The sequence below is a fragment of the Candoia aspera genome, chromosome 8 (assembly GCF_035149785.1).
Source record: "Candoia aspera isolate rCanAsp1 chromosome 8, rCanAsp1.hap2, whole genome shotgun sequence".
Classification (NCBI taxonomy): Eukaryota; Metazoa; Chordata; class Lepidosauria; order Squamata; family Boidae; genus Candoia; species Candoia aspera.
In genome coordinates this window covers 64,322,271-64,345,819 of record NC_086160.1, presented here as the reverse complement: position 1 = coordinate 64,345,819, position 23,549 = coordinate 64,322,271, and the positions used below count along the sequence as shown (strand labels likewise).

At 38.3% G+C, this 23,549-nt stretch overlaps 1 protein-coding gene across 1 annotated transcript; it reads left to right on the top strand.

Annotated features, from left to right (window-relative positions):
• Nucleotides 1-10,218: 10,218 nt before the first annotated feature.
• Nucleotides 10,219-19,001, top strand: SPP1 (secreted phosphoprotein 1). Its single transcript, XM_063310062.1, has 7 exons — nt 10,219-10,334; nt 13,134-13,236; nt 13,326-13,376; nt 14,248-14,367; nt 15,153-15,197; nt 16,431-16,694; nt 18,022-19,001. The coding sequence occupies exons 2-7, from the start codon at nt 13,183-13,185 to the stop codon at nt 18,442-18,444; spliced, it is 957 nt and encodes a 318-aa protein (XP_063166132.1). The 5' UTR covers nt 10,219-10,334; nt 13,134-13,182; the 3' UTR covers nt 18,445-19,001.
• The last annotated feature ends 4,548 nt before the right edge of the window (nt 19,002-23,549 follow it).

Genomic DNA, 23,549 nt, shown 5'->3' with positions numbered 1-23,549 from the left:
CCACAATATCTTCTCTTTCTTTGCAACTTCATTCCAACACCAATTACTAGTTGTTCTGTCTTTCTGCTTTTGGGACTCCAGTTTTTAACTTATTCTTCAAGACTGTATATATCATATATTGTGATATGTGGTCCTCAGAATGAAGACCATTTCAAGTCATTTTCCATGATAACTTTTTCCATTACAGATATCGTCCCTGCAGAGTTACAAATTGCTTGTAATTCTTTTTAAGTACATTTTCCATGGACAATGAAAAGTCACTTGACTAAAATAGGTTACACGACATTCAGTCATAATAAGGTAAACTTCCTTAATTCAGCATTGGCGCTTTTATGATGGTTTGGGGGACCTTGTGACTCCTAAGTACAACATGGTTCCAGTTTGCAGAATTCTCAGCTTCATTTCTCAGCTGCTTCTAGGAAAGTTGTGTGCTAATTATATAAACAAAGGATCAGATGAAAGGGCTCAAAAGAATGATCATAAAGCAGTCAATAGGGTAAGGGACTCAGTCTTGGGAACTGCTGTACTGATTAGATTGAAAGGAATTGCCAGTAAGTTTTAAACCAGTTTGTGAAACTAATCAGAGGCTGCTCCTATATCAAAAGCACAGGAAAAAGGGACAGTGTTTTGAACCTGAGTGATTAAAGGTTTCAGCGTTGTTGTTGTTTATTCATTCAGTCGCTTCCAACTCTTCGTGACTTCATGGACCAGCCCACGCCAGAGCTTCCTGTCAGTCGTCAACACCCCCAGCTCCCCCAGGGACGAGTCCGTTACTTCTAGAATATGGTTTCAGCGTAGATTTGCCTAAACAGTTAAAAACTGTGAAGTCTAAAATCCGATGAGGTGTTTCTTAAAAGGACATAATCTACAGTATATCATTCCTTTCCAGCTGTGTTGGTTATTCTTTTTCTCCCATGCCAATCTCTGATTTAATTGCACACACACACAAACATATACACACACAAAGTGCTAGTAGGGAAAGCTAATAGCAACTTCAGGGTGGTTTAAATTGTGGAAGTGACACTGGTGCAAATAGTTAGAGGGTGCTCCTGCTCCAAATATTGTATCCCATTAGCCTATTTCAGTTATTCAGTATATGTTGAATTATCTGATCAGGAATCCTACTATTGTGGTCCTTGGCAAGAACCAACCATTTTAACAACAACTGGAACTACAATTCTGGTCAAAGAGATGATTTATGTTGACTTTCATGTAGGAATGGAGAACCTACAGCCCTTTAACTACAATTCACATTATTTCTCATCATTACCAATGCTGACTAGATTGGTGGGAGTTGGTGTTAAAAGTACATCTAGATTAGTGATTTCAGACTGGGCAACTTTAAGATGTGTGGACTTCAACCCCCCAAATTCCCCAGTCTGGGGAATTTGGGGAGTTGAAGTCCACACATCTTAAAGTTGCCCAGTTTGAAAAACACTGATCTGGAAGATCACAGGTTTTCTACTTATGGTTCAAAGGATTAGGCAAAAGAAAATACCAATATATACTTTTCAAAGATTCCCATGCTATTATAAAAATTGAATACTGTAATGTATTCTAACATCATCTGTCATGCATTATATTATGCTAACATAAATGTACTATACAGCTACAATGTACTGTACTGGATATAATATAGAATTCTACTGTTATAAAATTTATATAAAATATAAACAACAAGGCTGGGTTCATGTAAAACGTTATACCTGTTAAATCACAAAACGGGCTTAGCAAAACATAGTTGTTAGTTCATGCAACCTGCTTTGTTAGAATAATAAATTTATTTTATTTATTTATTTATTAATCAAATTTATCACCGCTCATCTCCCACAAAAGGGACTCTGGGTGGTTTACAATAAAACATAAATAAAAGGAATATGAAACTATAAAATAATATAGTACATAATAAAAATAAATATGGTGGGAACCCGATGGCTAAAAGTTCTCTATAATTTGCAAGCAGAGCAGGGTCCAGGAGGGAGGGAGCCAATCTGTAATGGCTACATTCCTACCATATGCTGAATCTTAAATCTCCTGACCCCATTTTAGTCTAACCTTACATCAAGAACCCAAGTGTAGTTTATTCCTTTAGAGCAGCCTTTCTCAACTTGGCAACCTCCAGATGTATTGGGACTTCAACTCCTAGAATCTGAAAGGAACTGGGTTGAGGAAAGGTATTGTGATGAGTTGGCCTGGGTACTGCAAGAAAAAAAATAACAGTTATAAGGGATGAAGAGATGGTTTTACTCCTTCCCTGAAGTAGCATTTCTGACCTCGTTTTGTGGTCTGGTTTAGAATTGAAAGCTTTCCCTTCCTCTCTGTAATGTATACCTTACAACTTAATTTCCTTGTCCACAAAAGCAGCCATCCACAATTTGCCTTTGCTTCTGCCAAACGTATATCCATGTGCTTAGCCAATAATCTTCCTATAAGTCTAACATCAAATTATATGCCAGGATGTTTTGTCGGTAACTGAAGCCATTATCTTTGTAGTTAACAACTTGTAAACTGTGTTTGCAGTCCTACGGATCTGTTTTTAGTTCTTTTCTGGCTATAACTTGTCTACTCCCCAGGAGATCATGGCAAAAATATCGCAGACGCAATATGTCCAAGCAAACATATACTGTTGTTTTCAGTAGAAGTGGACCCCATGTCAAAACTTCACAGCACAGAATGCTTTCTGTTCAGGACACTGGATACCCTTCCATTCTTTCTCTTTCTCCCAATTTTCTGCCCACTAACCATGCTCAACCCTCATTGATTTGTTGTTCTCCCCAAAAAGAAAGAAAGGGAAAAAATGCACTAAAGTTCCCTGAATACTTCCTATTTTAGTGTAGATGATACTGCTTTAGCTACTTTTTTTTTTAAGTCCATTCAATCGTGTCTGATACTTGGAGACGGCCTGGACAAATCCCTGCACTTTTCTTGGCAAGGTTTTTCAGCAGTGGTTTGCCATTGCCCCATTCCCAGGGCTGAGAGAAAGTGAATGGCCCAAGGTCACCCAGCTGGCTTTGTGCCTAAGGTGGGACTAGAACTCACAGTCTCCTGGCTTCTAGCCTGATGCCTTAATTACTACACCAAACTGGCTCTCTTAGCTACTTAACTCAGAGAATTGAGATGATTATTTGCTATGCTAGTGCACTCTCTCTCTCTCTCTCTCTCTCATTATTTATTTATATTTAGTTTATTTTAACTTGGAACATTGAAAACGGAAGGCCTGTGTGTTATTCATTCTTGATAGTATTTGTGGAACATTTCAAGTATCTTCCTTGACAGAAATAAATAATGCTCTTGTTCTAATGTATGATCAGAACCCCTCATTTATATACAATGTGGCCTCATGATACTAACATTATCTTTTCCCAGATCTGGTTTTTCTTTAGAAATCTGTCCCATTTGGGGTGTTAATTAAATTATCTGGATATTTTATAATTTTTTTTCCCTTCCTGGAAAGTGGTCTATTTGTGATACCGATATTCCAGGAATCCATTCACTCAGAAGCTCATTCAACTGTACTTCAGAAAGGATTTGATCACCCAACTACCTTCCACAAAAATTTTGTTGTCTTTATAGTGCACAAATGAATTTGGGAAGGGGGAAGCAAAGCCTAGCAAGTTCTTCCCTTTTTCTTTTCTTTTTTTGCAGAAGGGATTCATCTGTTCCAGGACTGTCCATGTTCAGAGGCAGTTAGGAGAGATCAGAAGATGAGCAGTGAGAATAATAATTGGTTGTCGTAACAGTCCACCAAGCTGACTGATGATCAGTCAGCAAATAGCCTGGCATTCCCCACCAGCTGATGTGACTGGTGAAGAATTGTAACACAAAGGTATAGATATCATAATACTAATACAGCTGTAGTTTACATTATGTTAGAAAAGCTTGGATACGATCTGATCATCTGGAAAAGCCTCAAGGTAATTAAGAAAGTTGCCGAGGCAATAAAAACAAGACAGTTACAAGTTGAATAAACAGGAGAAGCCAGAGACAGTTTTCTGCATCAGACAGAACAGCAAATAGAGTCTTCTGCTGGATCAAAATGCATATCCTAACTTAGTTTTCCCTGATCCACTTTGCTTCAAATTTTGAGGCCACGATTTCTGGAATCCTCAGTGTCAGCACTGTTCACAAGAATCCAAGGCACACCCACCAGTATACAGTATAGTGTTCTGAGACCTGAAAAAGTTAGTGTATTAACGATCATGTGTGTTTTGCAACTGTCTGCTCCAATCTTACTCACTGATGGGCAGGCAGAATCTTATCCAACATGCAGCTGGGCTCTGAAACCACTTCCACAATGATACAGTAATATGGTAGTGATGCTAATTATTTTCAACATCACATGGAAAAAGCATTGACTCAAAAGATCCATCATGAAATCAGCCAGGGTGAAAAATAGAGTTCTGAGGAAAAATACTGATGGGTTGGATCTAACTTCATGCATTTCATGAATAAAGCAGATCTTACAATGACGGGATCAAATGTCTGAATGTGTCCAGTCATGTATAAGTTATCTATTGATATTTTAAAATCCATATATGAAAATACTGGCTCAGGTGTATAACAGACTGGCACCAGGGAAAAGAAACCTAGGTTGTTCCAGAGTTTTTGAACCATAACACCCACAAATCCTTCCCATTTGACCTGACAGTTGGATTGATAGAGAGTTGTAGTCCAAAAAATCTACATACCACCAAGTTGGCTATACTTGAATGGCACTGATTTCTTTCATGGGAACCTCAGAAGTTATAATGCTGAATAATATCTGCAGGAGAGCCAGTTTGGTGTAGTGGTTAAGGCATCAGGCTAGAAACTTGGGAGGCCATGAGTTCTAGTCCTGTCTTAGGCACAAAGCCAGCTGGGTTACCTCGGGCCAGTCACTCTCTCACAGCCCTAGGATGCAGGCAATGGCAAACCACTGCTGCAAAACCTTGCCAAGAAAACTGCAGGGATTAGTCCAGGCAGTCTCAGAGAATCGGACACAACTGAACAGATTAAAATAAAAAATCTGCAGATAATTTTTGGAACCCTGAAGTCATTGCATTCTTTCCTTCCAATTGACATTAGCCCATTTTATCCTTGTGATTGAATTATGTAATTCAATTGATCAGCATTCATTTCAGGATTTTATCAGATGATGTATGAGATGAACCATTTATGTTATCCATAATTTTAAATTCTGCTTTCCTGCAAGCAAAATAGAATCCTAGCAATAATCTTGGTGGGTTTTTATTTTCCTGGTTTGTTTTTTATGTAAACCGCTATTTATTTTTTAGTCTGTTTTGCTTTGGAAAGCAGTAACCACATGTACTGTATTTACATGGTGGTTGCCAGATTTTAATTTTCCTTTCCTACTAGACTTTGTTTTCATTGCTTTCCTAGAAGCTCTGAGATAATGCATTGATATCTTTTCCACCCCAGTTTAAAAGATATTGGTTGGCATAACCCAAACTACAAACACAGACTCTGAGATTGATTTTCCCCACCACACATCTTCTCTTCTGCCCACAAATAACCTCAGTAATTGGAGAGATGGTATGGTCCGTAGAGATGTCCACAAGAGCCCTCTGGCTGCTAGTGAGTTGCTCTGCAGCTACAAAGTAAAATTAAAATTACAGTCAAGAAATTGCTCTGGTAGAAATGTTGGGCTCTTTCCAGTTTTGAGTGGAAGTTACTTGTTGTTTGATTAATGGTTGTCCTGCACAGCTTTAACTCTTCTGGGCTAAACCATTTTCCCCCCAACTTTTCATGATATGAAAAATATTCCCAAAGATTGTCATGGTCTAAAAGAGATTTTTGGTATTGAAAGGTGTATATGTGGTCTTACCATAATGGATACAAATTGGGCCAGCTCTACTACTTCATGTGGTGGGTGGGTAAGGGCAGCTTATCAAGGTTAGGAACCCTTCCATATATACCTATCCCACAAAGATGTATTCATTTGAGTTTCTCCTTCACTCTATTATTTAGATTTCTAGTCTGCTTTTCTTCTAGGAGGACAAGTCAGCATACATACATACATACATATCTCTCCCTCCTCCAGTTACTCCCATAACAACAACCCAATTGGGAGGTACTGACTAGCCCAAAATCTCCAGTGAGTTTCCATCACTGATATAGGCTTGAACCTCACTTTCCCTGGTCCTAAACCAATTCCAATACTACAATATCCCACTGGATGAACTCAGGACAGCACAAAGATGTCAAGCATTTGTGTGCTTGTTTGTATACATTATATCTTGTCTACTGCTCCTATTCTCAGAGTAACTAAATGTTAAATAGTCTTGAAGGTTTAGATTTGGAAGTTGGTTTTTGAGGTGCTTCATCAAGCTATTTTCAACTGGTCTTTAGATGGTTATCCTGATCATCATCATCATCATCACCATCATCATCCAATGAGCATTTTTATTGATTTACTTTAGGTTAGTTCTTTCACATTTCAGACTTAGGTGTTATTGTCTAGTATTTTATAACGTAGGCCACTTTGATTGATTTTTAAAAGTCATTATTCTGTTTTATACAATATTCTGTTTTACACAGAATATTGATTCTTAAAAATTATTATTCTGTATTACACAGCTATCGAAAGATTTTTATTCTGAACAAAGGAATAAAATATATTAAATAAAAGTAAACCTTAGAACAGCCACAATAGAATCCCATTATAAGCAGTAGAAATGAAGGTGTAAAACTGTCAAGATCATAAAAGCAGGCAATATTTTACGGTCTGCTGAAAAATGAAAAGAGTCTTCTTAAGTGCCAGACAATACCATTCCTGCAGACAACTTTCCAATGACAGAACCTCACAAACAAAAAATGTCTCTCTCTCTCTCTCTCTGCCTCAATTCACCAGGTACAGCTACCCAAAAGTTGTGAATCACAACCTCAAGGAAAGGCAGTGTTTCTTCAGGTGGTGTCTGCCCCGAGCATTCCCAGGGCAAGCCTCCCAGGCCTCATGAGACAACTGTCTCAGACAGCTGGTCTGATGGATCATGAAAGAACAGCAAACAAATGATCATTTCTTTTTTTTTTTATAAAGCTGTATTAATTTTCAAGATATAATTAAAACACAAAATACAGAATATAGAACAGATAGAATACAAGTCTAAAAAAGAAACAAGAAAAACTAAAGCAGTGCAAGAATAGACAGAAAAACATAAAAGACAGGTGACTTCTGACCTTCTCCAACACAGATATAAAAGCACATAAAAGTTAATCTCTTGCTATTAATTAAACATTTAGTAACATTATTTCTCTGAAATCAACCCATTTAATTGTCAAAGCCCAAAATCAGAACTTCATTTTTTTTCAAAATAGTCCAAAAACAGCTTCCAAATAGAAACAAATCCAGTTACAGTATTTTCTCTTATCAATGCTGCCAATTTAGCCATTTGCTCCAGTTCCATTAACTTAATCATCCAATCCAAACAAATGACCATTTCATTTATTATTATTATTATTATTATTATTATTATTATTATTATTATTATTATTATTATTATTATTTGTTTCTTACCAAGCCCTTACAGGATTTTTTCTTTCTCATGCCAGAGGAATGCAATTAGCTCTTGGGCAGTCCTGCTTCAAAATGGGTTTTCACCCCCAAGGCAAAAAGGTGAATTTCCACCTTATTTCCTGCCATTAGTTTCTCTGCAGTTAATCCAAGCCTGCATCTATCTCAGCCAGAAAATGCTCTAACCATCAGCTTAATGGGGCAGGACAGTTCTCCTTCCAGACAGCTGTTTTGGCTGGGCCAAGTTTTACTGTTCTTCGGGAGAGAGAAAACACTTTTGATCCCCGCCATGTCTTTGCTTGTTTCATTGATGAATGAAAGAAATAACAATAACATAAGGGACAATTTTGAAATGTAGTAAATGCAGTTCCAATAAAGCCAAAATAATGGCATACAAATGGCATAGATTAAAAGCAAAACAATACCTCAGAGCTGCTTATAATGCTGGGGCATAGAAAAAGATTTTATCCTGGTGCCTAAATGACTGTGACATTGTTCCTAGACAAGTCTCCCTGAGAAAGCCATTTTGTAATTGGGTGAAACTGCTTAAAGAGCTTTTTCATTGTCCTTCACCTCCTCCTGCTCTGATAAAGGGGCAGATGGAAGAGCTGTGCTAGACTAATAGACTAGGACTATAACATCCAAGAAACTAACATGGAAAATTTCATAATGTAGTACTGATGTAATACATTAACTTCTCTGTTGTTTTTCTTTAAAAATCAGAGATCTCTGCATGGTACCAGGACACCCTGGTCTAGTACTTTGCACATGTGGTGCCAAGCACACCCCAACGCACACAGATTCCAAAAAATGTTATTAGGTAATTCATCAAAGACTTCCACAGTTTGCAAATCATCTTCAGGAGAACTGCTGTTTTCTTAGATCAAAATATGTTGCTTATTTCATTACATTCAGATTCCACTTTCCTTCCATGTAAATTATTCTCCAGCTCTCTGTTTTATTCTCATGAGAATCCTACAGTGAAAGTCAGGCTAAGAGATACTTTGGGGACCTGAACCCAAGTCTCTCTCCAGTTCTGTTTCAAAACTGTAATCATATTCATCCAATACAAACCATGATGACATCAGCATGTCATGATATCATTGGGCATAATTGAATTATGTAATTTGCATCATTTGCATGATGACATCATGACATCTGAAGTCACACTATAACATAGGTTCCACCATTACCCACAACGACGAAAAATACTGTGATGTGACAGTACAAATACGTTTTTTCATATTTGTGCCCCACAGTCAGCTACAAGTATGCAAGTCATAGGGTTTGCATTATGATGTCATAATGCATATTTTGTCACTTACCCCATTTCCCCATGGACACTTATGTCATTGTCCTTTCTTAGATACCCATGACTGTAACTATTATACCACATTGGGACTGTGTACTCACAATATGTTTAATCTGGTTAGATACTTTGGGAGTGCAGCTTGATCAATATTAACTTCGTTTTGTACGTCTTTCATGACATAATGAGTTTAATGAATGCAGTATTTTCAGTTAGTGTGTGGTTTAATGTGTTGTGCAAACTTAGAAAATGTGTTAATTCAGTAATCAGGTTAAGTATGTTGTACGAACACAGTCTATTTCCTCTAGATAGCACAGGATGTAGGCTGTAAGAAAGATCTCTGGGGCTGATTCTGGGGCTGAGAGAGAGAAGAGAATATCTCAAAACATTATTAATGATGAGGAAATGAAAGTTCAAAGTTAGTCCTATTTGGAAGAAAGATAGTTAGCCCTTCAATCTGGCATTCTGGGAAAAAGAGGTTCAAATGGTTCATTGAGACCCAGCCTTAATGAATTCACTAATAAATCAGTGCTGGAGTTTGGGCTTATTCAGTTTCCAAAATTTTGTATCTTAATCTCTTACACTGTTTATTGTTTATTGTTTATTACTATTTATTGTTTCTTGTTATTGTGAATCTTTCTGCTGTTAGGAGGTTGATACCGAGAAGGAATGAAGACAAACAGAATGATACAGTTCTGGGTTAAATGTTAACACTGTTTGGTTTTGGTTTGGCTGTTGTGGCTTGCAAACCATGATTTATGGCTTAGCATAATGTGTGGACTCGGCCAGTGTGAATGAGAGTTGAGGGTTTCAGAGTTGGATTCAGATAGACTTCTGAATAATTTTTCAGATGCCAGACACATTGTAAAAAGTGCTACTTACCAAGTAAAAGAGGAAGGAGATTATTGTGAAAAAAAGGTGTTCCTTTTCTCTTCGCCCAACTGCCAAAAGATAAAGTCTCTAAGATTATGTCTTATTTTCATGCAAATGAAATACAAGCTGCCCCAAAGATTTATACTTTGCACGTGTTATTTACATTCTACCATTCCTTGCGGAAGCTGTTCTACACCTTTTTAAAAAAGAAGAAAAAGAGGCCATTTAATTTTGTGCTTCCGATAAATGCTAATGAGTCCACTGCTTACCAAAATCCTCTCCCTCAAGACTGAGTGCTGGGAGTTGATCTGAAATGCTAGTTAATCAGACTGTACATAAGTAATGTTTTAACTATGGAATAGCTTCTTGTTTGCTCGGAAAGCCACAAAAACCCTGAAGGAAATGTAGGAGAATGGTGGGAGGATTGGGACAAGAAAACTCATGACCTCATTTTTTCCGCCTGGTGCGGATTGGTTGGCTGGTATCTGGACTACGGTTTAAATTCAGAGGTCTGCAGATGGAAAGCAGAAGAGGAGGAGGCTGAGTGAGTAAGTGGAACTAGCTGAAGTGATTCAAGCATTGCTTTGAGCTTCACTCTACCAAGCTGCAGATTGCTGCCTGAGGATCTAAGCACCACACCAGGTACCCGCTGCCTTCCTTTCTTAACTGTTACTTTCAAGCTGTGCTATAATTTATTAAGGGGAAAGCACCACAGCGGTGCATTAGAGACCTTTTCAACCCAGAGACTGGAGCATTTTGCCTGAGATGGATGCAGTTCCAATGACAGTCTTGTTTGCATGCCATCTGCGAGCAGATTTAAAGAGGCTGGGAGGATGTGGTTTAGAAGAGTGAGTGCTGCCAAATGGAAGCTGCCGTTTCAAAAAATACAAATGTCTCTTTCTCAGTTTTACCCCTGAAAAATTCAGATTGCTGCATGCTTTGGACTCAAATTATGGTCTGCATGCTGCTATCCCTAGTGCTAAATTGGGGGAGGGGTTATGACTAGACCAGGTTGCATCAGAGTTGGGATGTTGGCCTAGAATTGGGCAGAGTCCAAATCTTCATTCACTGGGTGACTTTGGTGTATTAGTCTGATCTACCTTGCAGGACTGTTGTGGAAGTAACGTGGGGAAGCATTGAAGTGTGTTGGAAGAGGAAGATAAGGCATAATACATTTACCATGTTCTGTGTTCTAGTAACTAGGATTATCAACTGCTGTATTTATTGGGGGGGTGTCCTGTTTTTTAAACAATAGCATCTTACACAGAAATCTTCAGCAGCCACATATTCCCTTCCTGCTCAGCTGTTAAAGGCAAAAAGGGCCACCACATTAAGACAATTTAGTAATCTGAAGAAATTGTGCTGTATGTACGTGTTCAAGAGCATTTCGTTATCTCAGATGCCCTGGAATCAGAGCATTGGTGCATCCAGATTTAAGTTAAACCCTGACAGCTCCATCAAGAAGGTTTCAACTTCTTGCTTGGTCCTCATTTGTTATACAGCACCTATTTATTTAGCAATGTGTTTCTGGCTGAAAGGAATGATATGAGTGTTGCATTTAATCTCTAGAAAATCATTGGCTCTCCATTGTCCACTTGGCTCTTCAGGAGCATTACTCAGATATAATTTGGTGCAGCATTTCACGTTGATTTTTGCTTTTAGCCCAAGTGCTCATTAACCTTGTAAGAGGAAGGGCAATGCATAAAGGAAGGATGCCAGCTTCCCCATTAGCCTGGCTCCTAATACACGTCTTCCATCATGATTCATCAGTTTCTGATATCCCTTGAGCCCTGATTCATCAGCTTTTTCCAAAGCGTTAAAGACAGCAGTGTAATCCTATCTGACTCAGAAAGTTTAGCTTGAATTTACAAATGCTTTAGAGGAAACGACCGATCAATAAAAAAGCGTGCTAATGCTGACCGTTCCAATTATGCTTGAATTAAATTTCTATTCATATTCCTAGGTCAGGGAGCCAGAGACAGAAGAAATACCAAGGCCAATTCCACATAGATTTCTAACCCAGAATTGTTTTGAACCATCTGCCTTTGGATTATTTTTATAACTCTTACTTTTCCTCCTTCCCAAAAGACTGCATCTAACTGCAGTAGCAGCATTGAAAACTCCTGAATTATGATCGGCACCGAAAGGTGTTTCAAGTTATTCTCTTTTTTATACTTAAATAAGAGAATTGTTAAACTAAGTATTAGTTATTGGCAATAACTGAAAAGTCGCCACATCCCCCATTAACAAATAAATACTTAAGTGTCTTTAAAAATATTAAATATGTTTCTTATGAGCTTAAGATTAGATTACTAAAGCAAAAGATCTTCTCTTTCACATTTATTGGATATTTCAAAGAATGTTGAATTATGCTGGAAGCATGAAATGATGGAGGGAACACTTGTGCACATGGTTTGGCCTTATTCTGTTATTTCACTGTTGAGCACAATGTCAATATGTTTGATCTGGGAAGAATATCGAAGTTTAAAGATGTGAAAATTTGGAATTTACCATTATATAGAGGGTGGGTAACAAAAAAGATTACTCTTTTGTCATAGAAATATGATGTCATTCTGGATTTACAGTCCTGAATTGATGATATGTGTTCACTCTCTGCTTATGAAGATACTATTTAGCAATTTAATGGAAAGACTAACCAAGATTATTCTGTGTGGCCAAGATTTAATACTGTGTTTAGAAACTCAGCTATTTTCTGCATATATTAATTATTATATTTGTTGGTGGTTTCTACTCTTTTTTTTCCCTATCTTTTTGTCTCTTTTTTCCCCTGTATTCTAAAGTAATAACATTAACCAAAAAAAACGTGCCATCACATTTGCAGAATGTTATGGAAGTACATCCATTTCCATCAAGCTAATCTGCATTCAAATATAATATATGCTTTGCCAGAATGTTTGAAACCATGGTTAGTTGAACTGGCCTCAGTGGTCTAATTTGTACATAATGTTATGCCATAATGAGTGAGTTTCCACTTCATGTCAAATCAAAAGTAAATGTTCCACCTTATGGCTTGGTATGCTTTATAAACCAGTCCTCAAAGCTCCATAGGCCTATAATATGATGGAAAAAGGGGGGAGTCTTTCACCTATCAGTTTTCAACTCTTTCATTTCTGCTTCTTTAAATCTCATACAGCCAGGTGGAGTGCTCTGGAACAGATGAAAGAGAGTTATATATATGTAGAGGACTAGAAGTGACAGCCTGCAACTTCTTAGACAGACAATCGCTTTTCTTTGGTTTGAGTAGGTACCATCTAGATTCTAGAAAGACTTAATCAACATTGCTGACTGGGCAGTTCGTTGGCTGAAGTCTGTTTAATTTATCACGACAGCCCCAGTGTGGAGCTATTGTTTCTGTACGTTTGGACAGTTTCTAAAACAGGGGAAATGAATGTTGTTGTTGTTGTTGTTGTTTTGGAACAGGAATCTTGCCAAGTGACCATTGCAAACTACTCTACAGGGATCAGCCATCATGAAAACTGCTGTGCTTATCGTGTGTCTTTTCACCATTGCCTTGGCCTTACCAGTAAGTAAAATATACATTTGACAAGGCAATCAAGGCTCCCTTAGTGTAGCAAAAAGGAATCAATAATATTTTGTTTCTTCTTTTTAAAGGTCAGCAAATCAAGACATCATGATGATTCTAGGAGTGCAGAAAGAAAACATGTAAGTGTGTTTGTGTGCAGAGAATTGCTTTCATCATTGTGTTTACTGAACTGCATTCAGTTCAAGATAAATTTTGTGGATCCAGATTTTCCATGTTTCTTATCTAAAACTAAAGAAAAATGGAGTTTTCATGGTATCTTTAGTACATTCTAATCATAAAAAGCTCTTCATTTTCAGGGAGAGGGCAGCCAAGAACTGGAACATTCTTAACATTTTAATGTCATGTGGAATGTCCTTGTTCACATTTTCTATTTCATAGAATTAAGCCTAAGGGCATATGGCTAGGGAAAAAATACAACGTTCTCAGTTATTTCTGTTTACCCTTAAATTTTTATATAATGGCATGGTTATACTCTCTTCAGCCCTAACCTACCAGCATCAGTTTCATTGGGTGATACAACTAAAAATCCCTTTCGGATTTTTAAAAGTATGTTCTAGCTCCTTTGACTGTAATCCTAAATGCATTTATTCGGGCCATACATCTCCCCGAACTTCAAGGTGTCTATTTCTTGGTCACTCTGTCTGTCCTTTTTGTATCTTCCCAAAACCTAAAAACCAGCTATAACCTACACTACCAGAATAGACCACAAAACAGTCTTAAGAAGCCATGCTATAGATTCATCCCAGTAGCTAGCAGGCACTTTCTGCGTTGTTTTAGACCCCTTTTCTAATCATTCTTAACACTGATTTTGCCTTTTTCACAAAAGCTAGGTGGGATGGAAGTTAGATAGCATGGAAGCTAGATGCTCCAAACCATTTCCTCCCTGTTGCCAGGATCCTTTTACCAAGCCCTAGGCCCTTGCCCTTTGTGGTGACCAAGCTCTGAGATGTTGCATGTTAAATTCTAATGTTAGTTTTTGTATCATTGTAGGATTCCAGAGAAGATGAAGCTTACGCACACCACAGTCACCACCACAATTCACACAGCAATGAACACAGTCAAGAGCATAGACACAGCCAAGAGTCACAAGAACATGCATCTTCTCAACTGGTATGAAGCTCATCTTGTTAGCAGCTTTCCTCAACCTGGTAGCTTCTGGATATGCTGGACTTCAACTGATTAGCTGACATGGTTTGAGATTGTGCTGACTGGGGATTATGCAGCTAGAAGTCCAATAACCCTGAAAGCACTAGATTGAGAAACGTTTTTCTGGAAAAGCAGCATAGTACAAAGAAATGTCATGGTGGGAGAAGTCAGCCAAAATGGGATTCAAGTGAGCTGTCAGTTGTCATACTCTCAATAGGTTTAGGCATGGCCAAAATAGGCTGATTAGTTGGCTACTCTACATTTAGTGCTAGAGTAATAATTATTTTTTTAGCTGTTTTTCTATTTATCATGTTTCCCTGTCTTTCATTCTCCATACCTCCCATCAGCATCATTTCCATTCCATTCAATCCATGTCCTAATTCCTATTATTCCTTGAATAAACAAGAGACCAAGAAAGCCTTAACTGGATCCATCTAATTCAGCATCTCCAACAATAGCCAACCAGCTGCTTCTGGGAGATCCAGCAGCCAAGCTTTACAGAAGTATCCTTCTCTGTTTCTCCACCCCAATAATCAATGTTCAGAAATATATTGCTGCTAAGCCTGAAGTCTTAATTTTCATGATTAATGGTTGTTAATATACCTATTGTTCATGAACTGATCTTTTCTCCAAACATTTGTGGAGTAGTGTAGTAATGAATTCCATAAGCTTAATTGGGTAGGTTTCCTTTTATGTTATCTGTTCCAAATCCACTGGTAGATTTTATAGCACTTTTATTTCATTTTCAGAACTCTCAGTCTTTGGAAGATCGTGATGAGATCACTGAGCAACAGGTCAGTTTAACTCAACATATCTCTGTGTGTTTGTACACACCTGAACCCCCCCACAAAAGATATTGGATGCAAGTTTATCTCACATCTGACATTCTCCCCATTAGTTGATGTTACACTTCCTGCTGATCTCCCATCAGTTGTGTCTGCGGGGTTTGGTCAAAAGAGTCAAGATGATAACCACAACTGGTCTTTATGTGAAAAAACAGGCAGAGCTTTGATCACACTGTTGTTGCAACCATCTTGACCATACCTGCAGTCACCTCTGGCTCCCATGGAAAAGGGGACAAGACCTTTGATGCACATTTGCTAGGTGTGCAGAAAAAAGGAAGTTCAACAGATTTCATTTGCATTGTCAAAAGTAACACATGACTATAACTGAGCAGCAATGTCCTTAGATGAGTATCATTTACAGATTTTAATAACAGGCAAACAGGTTCACACTAAGGAAGATTTTCTTTTGTATATCCTAAGCTATTGAAGATTTTAATTTTGAAACCAAAACCAGTGCACAATCCAAAAACAACTGGCAACCAAGGCAGTTATTTCAATGTGGTGTCATAGGGTTTGTGTAAAGGCTGTACAAAACCATTCTGAGGGCATTACTCTACACCAGTGTTTCTCAACCTTGGCAGCTTGAAGTCCACACATCTTCTAGCTGCCAAGGTTGAGAAACACTGCTCTACACTGTGCCACGCCCATCCTCTTGAAGGCTCAGCATGCCCTCTTCGAGTACCTGTGCATGAATGTGCATGCTTAAAGAATGTGGTGAGTTCTTAAAGAGCTATGTCGAGCCTTGAAGCACCCCTCCAAGCAGCAAGATCCAAACATCCCTTAGAATGGTTTTGCATACCAGCTAGGAGGCTACATGTTGAATTTTGTATCAGTTGAAGCTTCTGGGTGGTTTTAAGTAATCCAAATAGAGATCTTTATAAAGCTTGCAGATTATTGATTAGTATGCAGCTATAAGTCCAATATACAAAGGATTAGATTGAGAATAGTCATCAGATTGTTTTCTCTGCGCAGTAGCAGACAAAAGACATTCTGCATTTGCTTTAAGGTACTATCTTCTGTCTCCAATGTCGTCCTCCTCATGATGATGATGGCACTGAAAACTGGCCACTACCCAATTTCAGTTTCTGGGTTTGGTGTAGTTTCCTCACAAGATATGTCCAAACCTAAAAAGTGTTGTTCTTCTGCATGTTGTACTACCAAGCTGCATCTGTTTTCTTGCAGACCCTTTTGGCATCTTCGAGCAAAAGTCATGAAGACGACGATGATCATAGTGATGCTTCCAACGATGATGATTCAGCAGATTCAGATGAATCAGATGAGTCTCACGAAACCTTCACTGACTTTACCACCGATGCTCCTTTTTCCCTGCCTGTCTCTTCTGAGCCCTTCACAGGCAGAGGAGACGTTGCACCATATGGAATAAGGGCAAAAGTTGACCAGATGAGTTTGGGGAAGTCCAGCAAGGCACACAAAAAGTCTGGAAAGGTAAATGCCAATTGATTGCTTTTGTCATGCTCTCAGATCAAACGTTCCCAGAACATCTTATCCAACTCGCATGCATGAAACCCGGGTTGAGACTTGTGAGTCAGTAGAAGTGGGAGGGGGGACCAGCCAGGAGTGTGAAAGCATCTTGTTTGGACTATCTTTGGCATCCAAGGTCAACCAGCAGAGCCGTTGAGGACATCTGCACAGAACTGAAAGGACTGGCATGAAAAGAGGGGCTGCATAGTGAAGAAGGGGGTGGGGGTTGAGTTCATTGGGCTGTTTAACTTGGAGAAAGCACGGGAACTTCCATTTGCAACTTTTTCCCTGTACTGCACAACTCAATATCATTAAACAGATTACTACTTACCTTGTATGAATCGAATTTAATGGTGAACTGAGTGGCAGTCATTACAGCTTTCTTCTTTTGCTGCACTCATATATTGGGGGGGGGGAGGGGAGAGACTTGGAATGCCCCAAAAGCAGCCCCTGTGAGAAGCACCTTTAGCTGCAGGTGGATATCATCATCTGCTTTAAATCTTTTTATAATAACTTTATTAAACATTACAATTAAAAAGATAAGAACTAAGACAAACTAAGAAAAATAAAAGAAAAAAAAGAAAAAAATAGAAAGTGCAATGGGGTGGAACAGGCAAAAAGCCCAGGGTTCCCTTGCTTTAATAATTAGTTGACATAAACACACTTTGTTTTCATTTTTAAACATCTACATTCCAGGTATTTCGATACTTATTTTCAATAACACTTGTAGTAAGTTGCGAACTCTTCTGACTTCTTAGTTATTGACTCATAAAATGATATTTGGAAATGTTACGCTACTTTATGTCCTACACCAATGGAATTCCTTTGGAGAAACATGGGAATTGTCACTGGTGCATTTTTTGATTAAGTAAAAAAGACACAAGTAGCCAATTTGTTAACCACTTCCCACATTAAAAAAACTTATCTTGTAAAATACAAAAACACATAATCACAAAAGATACAACAAAATAGAGAAACAAAAATTTAATATATGGTGTTGAAATTAATATATACCTGAGAGAGTATGTTCTTTAAGTCTTATTTGTACTTTATAATCTATTTTACTCTTTATTTGTCATACACTATGGACATTTTTTGTAGAAAAGTGGGGTACCAGCAACAACCCCTACTGACTTAATAATTCTGTTAGAGATTCTATATACTACCCCCAAGCCCTGTACAGTGTTCCCTGAAGAAAGGAAAGTCATTGTTAAACTAGTATGTCAGTATTGTAAATATTTTTCATGAGACTGGGATGGCCTTTGATTGTTTCTCTTGTGGACTTTTTCAGTTTGATTCTCAAGATGTTTCAGATGAAGTTGACAGCACACCAGATGAAGAGAGCCATGAATATTCTGAGGCACATTCTTTGGAAAACCATGACTCCAGTGTAGAAAGAGATGACAAAAGTAACCTGAGGGACAGCAATGAAGTCCACAGTGCATCTCATGACAGAAGCTTAGAGGACAACAGCCAAGAGAAACCTGAGAGTGTAGAGGACAGCCATGACAACAGCAAAGTTGACATTTCCCTAGAAAGTACTGAAAGCAGAGAGCAGAAAAAGGACCACAGTGAAGAACAGTTAGACAGTGATCCTGATGTTGATGATGTCAGCAACCAAACTTTGGAAAGCACTGAGAATCACCACAGTGTTGAGGATCACCACAGCGCTGAACAGCATGATAGTGTTGAGGACAATGAGGTCATCCTCTAAATGGCAGAATAAGTTAGGCTAATAGTTATCTGAGAGAACTCTCCAGATTTCTTGCATGTATGGGTACAACTAAGATCAAAGCCCAAATCCATCACAAGTGTTTTTGTTTTGCTGAGTTGCAGAAAGAGAGTGGGAAGGGCAATGCAATTTTTACTTGAATGTTTGCTCCCAATTATATACACACAATTCGGATTTCAGGTCGTAGCAATTATAACTAGCAGCAATTGTAAACATGCTGCCTGATTCTGTTCATGCTTATTTGGAAGTAGATCTGACAGTTCTTCAGTAGAACTTCCTCCAAACAAACATGCTTAGGATTTCAGTGTTAAATGAAAAATACTAGTAGTCATGAATATTAAGCCATTCTTGGTGCATAATTCCTGCTCTGTCTTACAGTAGTTTGCTATGAAGAAGAGAGAAAAAAATGCTTGGGGGAAAAATCTAGTTTTACATTCCCAGTGATTATTGTATATCTCACAATACTGTACTTCTGAAATGTTTAATATTGCAGTGTATATTTTGTTGACAGTTGTGAGTTAAATAAAGTGACAAAACTTTATACATTTGTCTTGATGGACTCTTGGGTTAGTCGTATTGTGCAACCTCTTACAGCTGAGGAGAGGGCCCCTAAAGTTATCAGGACAATAAAGGAAGCATGGCAACTAGTGTCAGTTTGTTCACCAGCCTCTCTGACCAGGTATAAGTTTTCAGATCCTGTGATTTTTTTCTATCGCTTTGCATAATTGATATAAGGATACAAGACCTGGCAAGTCTTAAGGAATCTCTGCCCTGGTTATTACAATAAACAGCCATTTTGTATAAACCCAGCCAGTTATGTATTCAATAAGTCTTGGTTAAATCAACCATGGCTTACTACAACAGCCTTTTCTGCTGTTGCCCCCACCCTGTGGAACATCTTGCCCCCTGAGGTGAGGTTGGCCCCCACTCTTCTGGCCTTCAGGAAGAACATCAAGACCTGGCTCTGCCAACTAGCTTACAGACCCAATAGTGGTAGGCAGCCCTGGGGGTGGTGAAAGACACTCTCTCCACCTTTTAGATTCCCTCTTTTATCTTCTATTTTTGCACTTTTTCTATTTTTTACAATGGTTTTATAACTTTTATTTGTAAGCCACCCAGAGTCACTTTTATGGTGAGATGGGCAGTGTATAAATTTAATAATAAATAAGCATACGAATCAATCCTGTGGGTAAACCTATGTTCACCTTTCTTCAACCTGGGACTTTCACATTTGTTGGAATACAAGTCCCATTATCAAGCCAACATGATAAGCATTCTAGATTAAGACATCTGAATGTGCTGCTTTGGCAGGTTCAATGTAAAACGAACATTCAATTATTCCTATGGGCAAAAGCAGCACGTTCCATGTATCAAGGATCTCATTTCCCCCATCTTGTATTCACAGACCCTTCATTCACACACCTGCTGTTACATTCTGGACAACACACCTAGGATATATAGATGGCTAGAATAAATTAAAAGATAGCAATTAAAATTTGAGTATTATTTTCATGAGAAAAGTCTTTTTCTAAATCTTTGAGGCAGAGGATTGGTTCTGACAACATAGGATTGTTACCACCAAAACACAGAGAAATTCTAGACAAATGCCTGTAATTATTCCCATAACAACTGCATGGCCCAGGCAAAAATGGGAGGGAGAAATTAGATTTTGTTAAAGCAGAAGGACAGCATACTTGCATGAACTGATTTCTTGAGAGATGACTTGAGGAAGAAGGTCCTCTGAATGAAACGCCTTTCCCCACTCATCATTCTCATCACCTCTTTCACCCCACTTCCAGCCAACCAGTTCCAGTACAACAGCATTCCCCAATCTAGCATGCTCCAGATGTAAATTCTGGGAACTTCAGCCCCAGCATATTTTGGAAGGAACAAAGCTGGAGAAGACTGCAATATACACTGGGCAGACAACCTCATACATATTAACATCAGTTAGATCTTGTTATTGTGGCTATATTTTTTTATAGTCTAGTGATAAAATACGTTTTATATCAGGGCAGACTATTCATCTGTCTCCTCATTATTGTCTACTAGTGACTCTTGGAGCAGTTAAGGATATCCGTTCACCCCCTTGTTTTTTGCCAAATCTTTTTTCAAACTTTACCACTGAAAACAGATGCAGTCCCTTTTCCCTTATTTGATCAGCCTTCTGTCACTCTCCAGATGTGTTACAACTGAACTTCCAGATTCCTATCTCACATGCCAATTGCCTATGCCTATTCAGTATTCTGGGAGATACAGCCTCAAAACATCTGGAGGGCTCCAGGCTGGGGAAATTACCTCAGATGCAGGTAGAAAACCACATTAGAACATCTGGATTTGTATTTTAATTAATAATTGATTGGGCAGAAGAGGGAAATAGTCATGAAGGCTTTTTGATTTCCCTATGTAAATATAGCATTTTATAATATTTATCTGCTATGCATCCTTTGAATTCACTGTCAGGACACTAATCAGTACAGACTGTAATTGTGAAAAATGCCAGGCAGCATTATATTACAGAATCAGATAGCAGATATTACACTTCCTCCAATTTTCCCACTTTTTTCTTTAACAATTAATTTGTGTGGGTGTAGGGCTTTACAGATCACTGAAGAATATATTTCTCTATGCTTCCATTTATAGTATCAGAATAGCTCCTCAGTCCATCTGCCTTTCCCACGTGGAACCTGGATAGCAACATCATGCCAAAAGCCTTAAAAAACTCCCATGAAGTAGATGAGATCTGCAGATGAATGGTGGTGAATGTGGTGGTGATACTTGCGAAATTCTATTACACTTGTAGCCTACTTCAATAAAATATAGTTCCAGCCTTCCTGTGAAGTCAGTTTTCTTTTTTTTAAAAATAATCATTTTATTAGATTTTTAAACAAGAAAGATAAAAACTAACAGAAATAAATATTTAAGATAAAGGAAAGAAAAAATGAAAGAACAAAGCTAAACGTGAGAAAGAACGAAAGAAAGAAAGAAAGAAAGAAAGAAAGGAAGGAAGGAAGGAAGGAAGGAAAGAAAGAAAGAAAGAAAGAAAGAAAGAAAGAAAGAAAGAAAGAAAGATTTAAGATAAAGGAAAGAACAAAGGTGAAAGTGAGAAAGAAAGAGAGAGAAAGAGAAAGAAAGAGAGAGAGAGAGAAAGAGAAAGAGAAAAGAAAGGAAGGAAGGAAGGAAGGAAGGAAGGAAGGAAGGAAGATTAAAAAATGACTTCTGATTTTCTTTTATATCAATTATAGGTATAAATTTAAATTAAGCTCTTATTCTATGGTTACAACTTAACTTTCATTTTTTTCTATCATCTACTATTTTTTCTAGGCATCAAACCCATATATCATAATTTCATTTTTTCTCTTTTGTGGGAAAAGTTCAAAAGGGGTTTCCAATCAGCATTAAACTTAATTAGTGTCTTTTCTCTAATCAAGGCTGTCAATTTAGCCATCTCAGCAAGCTCCATCATCTTCACCACCCACTCTTCCATTCTGAGTAAGGTCAAATCTTTCCACCATTTTGCATATAAAAGTCTCACTGCAGTTACTATAAAGGTAAAGGTAAAGGTTTCCCTTGACATTAAGTCCAGTCGTGTCCAACTCTAGCAGGCAGTGCTCATCTCCGTTTCAAAGCCGAAGAGCCGGCGTTTGTCCATAGACACTTCCGTGGTCATGTGGCCGGCATGACTACACGGAACGCCGTTACCTACCCGCCGAAGCAGTACCTATTAATCTACTCACATTTGCATGTTTTCGAACTGCTAGGTTGGCAGGAGCTGGGACTAGCAATGGGAGCTCACCCCGTCAGCAAAGTTCCATGTGTTTTTTCCAACTTTTTGTCAATCAATCCCAAAAGAAACACCTCTGGCTTCAGTCGTATATTAGTCTTTAAAATCTTCTGAATTAACACTTTTATTTGGGTCCAAAATTTTTAGCTGTTTTACATGTCCACCAAGCATGATAAAAAGTCCCCTCTTGTTCACATTTCCAGCATAAATTCAAAGTACCTCTGTACATTTTAGACAATCTTTTCAGTGACGAATACCGACAATACATGATTTTATAATGTATAAATCTTCTCTTTAAGATGTACTTAATGTAAATTTCAGTCCTTTCATCCACATATTCTCCTGTTGCTCCATTTGTATAACCAAAATGTTTAGCCCATTTTATCATACATTCTTTCACTTGTTCTTCTGTTTCAAATTTCAATAAAAGTTCATACATTTTAGCAATAACACGTTCATCATTTGTATATAATTCTGTTTCAAATTCAGTCTTACAATGTTCAAAACCAAAAGTGCTTTTATCTACTTTAAATCTTTCTAGTAATCATACATAGGAAAACCACTGATGCCTATATCCTTCTAATGTCAAATCTTCTCTTGATTTTATTTTGGATTCTCCCTGGGAAAATTCTAGTATGTCACCGTAAGTTAACCATTTGTGTTTAGTTATAATTTCTCTTCTATAACATTTGTTTTGTGGTGAAAGCCACAAAAGTATTTTCGGACACAACCTGTCCTGTCTCAGGCCAGGTGCACCCAAATACGCAAGAGGTAGTTGCAAACTTTTACTTATAGAAAGCAACAATGAAAAGTTATGTGCAAACACACACACACAAAAGCAACCAAGTTCTCACAAGTCCAGCAAGCTTGCCTAAATAAAGAGTCCACAGTCCAAGGAGCAGGCACAAGGGTGGTCAGGCAAATCCAGGGGTCCAAAGCGTTAGCGAGCTCGTCAGCCAGTCTGGGTTCAGAGTCCAAAGGCAAGGCACAGAGAACCTGAGTTAGCAAACAGTTGTTTCCAACAACAGCCTCACACTCATAGCTCTTCTTAAATAAGAGCAGCCCTGGTGGGGCTCATTTAGGAGGGTGAGGCTGCTTCCTTGCGAGTAACCTCACTGACTTCCTCTGTCCTGGTCTTCTTTCTGCTCTCTGTGCTCTTGCACTGGGAGGGGGTGGCAATTCCGAGCCCTGATCTTACCTGAGCAGCGGCAGCTGTCCCCGCTGATTGCTGGCCAGCCTCTCCCCCTCTGCCTGCTCAGGCGGCTGATCATCTGGTGACCCCAGAGCTGACTGCTTGTCCTTC

Coding starts and splice junctions, on each gene's coding strand:
- SPP1 (XM_063310062.1), top strand. CDS start 13,183: ATGAAAACTGCTGTGCTTATCGTGTGTCTTTTCACCATTGCCTTGGCC. Junction 13,237..13,325: donor CCATTGCCTTGGCCTTACCA/GTAAGTAAAATA, acceptor TTCTTTTTAAAG/GTCAGCAAATCAAGACATCA. Junction 14,368..15,152: donor AACATGCATCTTCTCAACTG/GTATGAAGCTCA, acceptor TTTCATTTTCAG/AACTCTCAGTCTTTGGAAGA.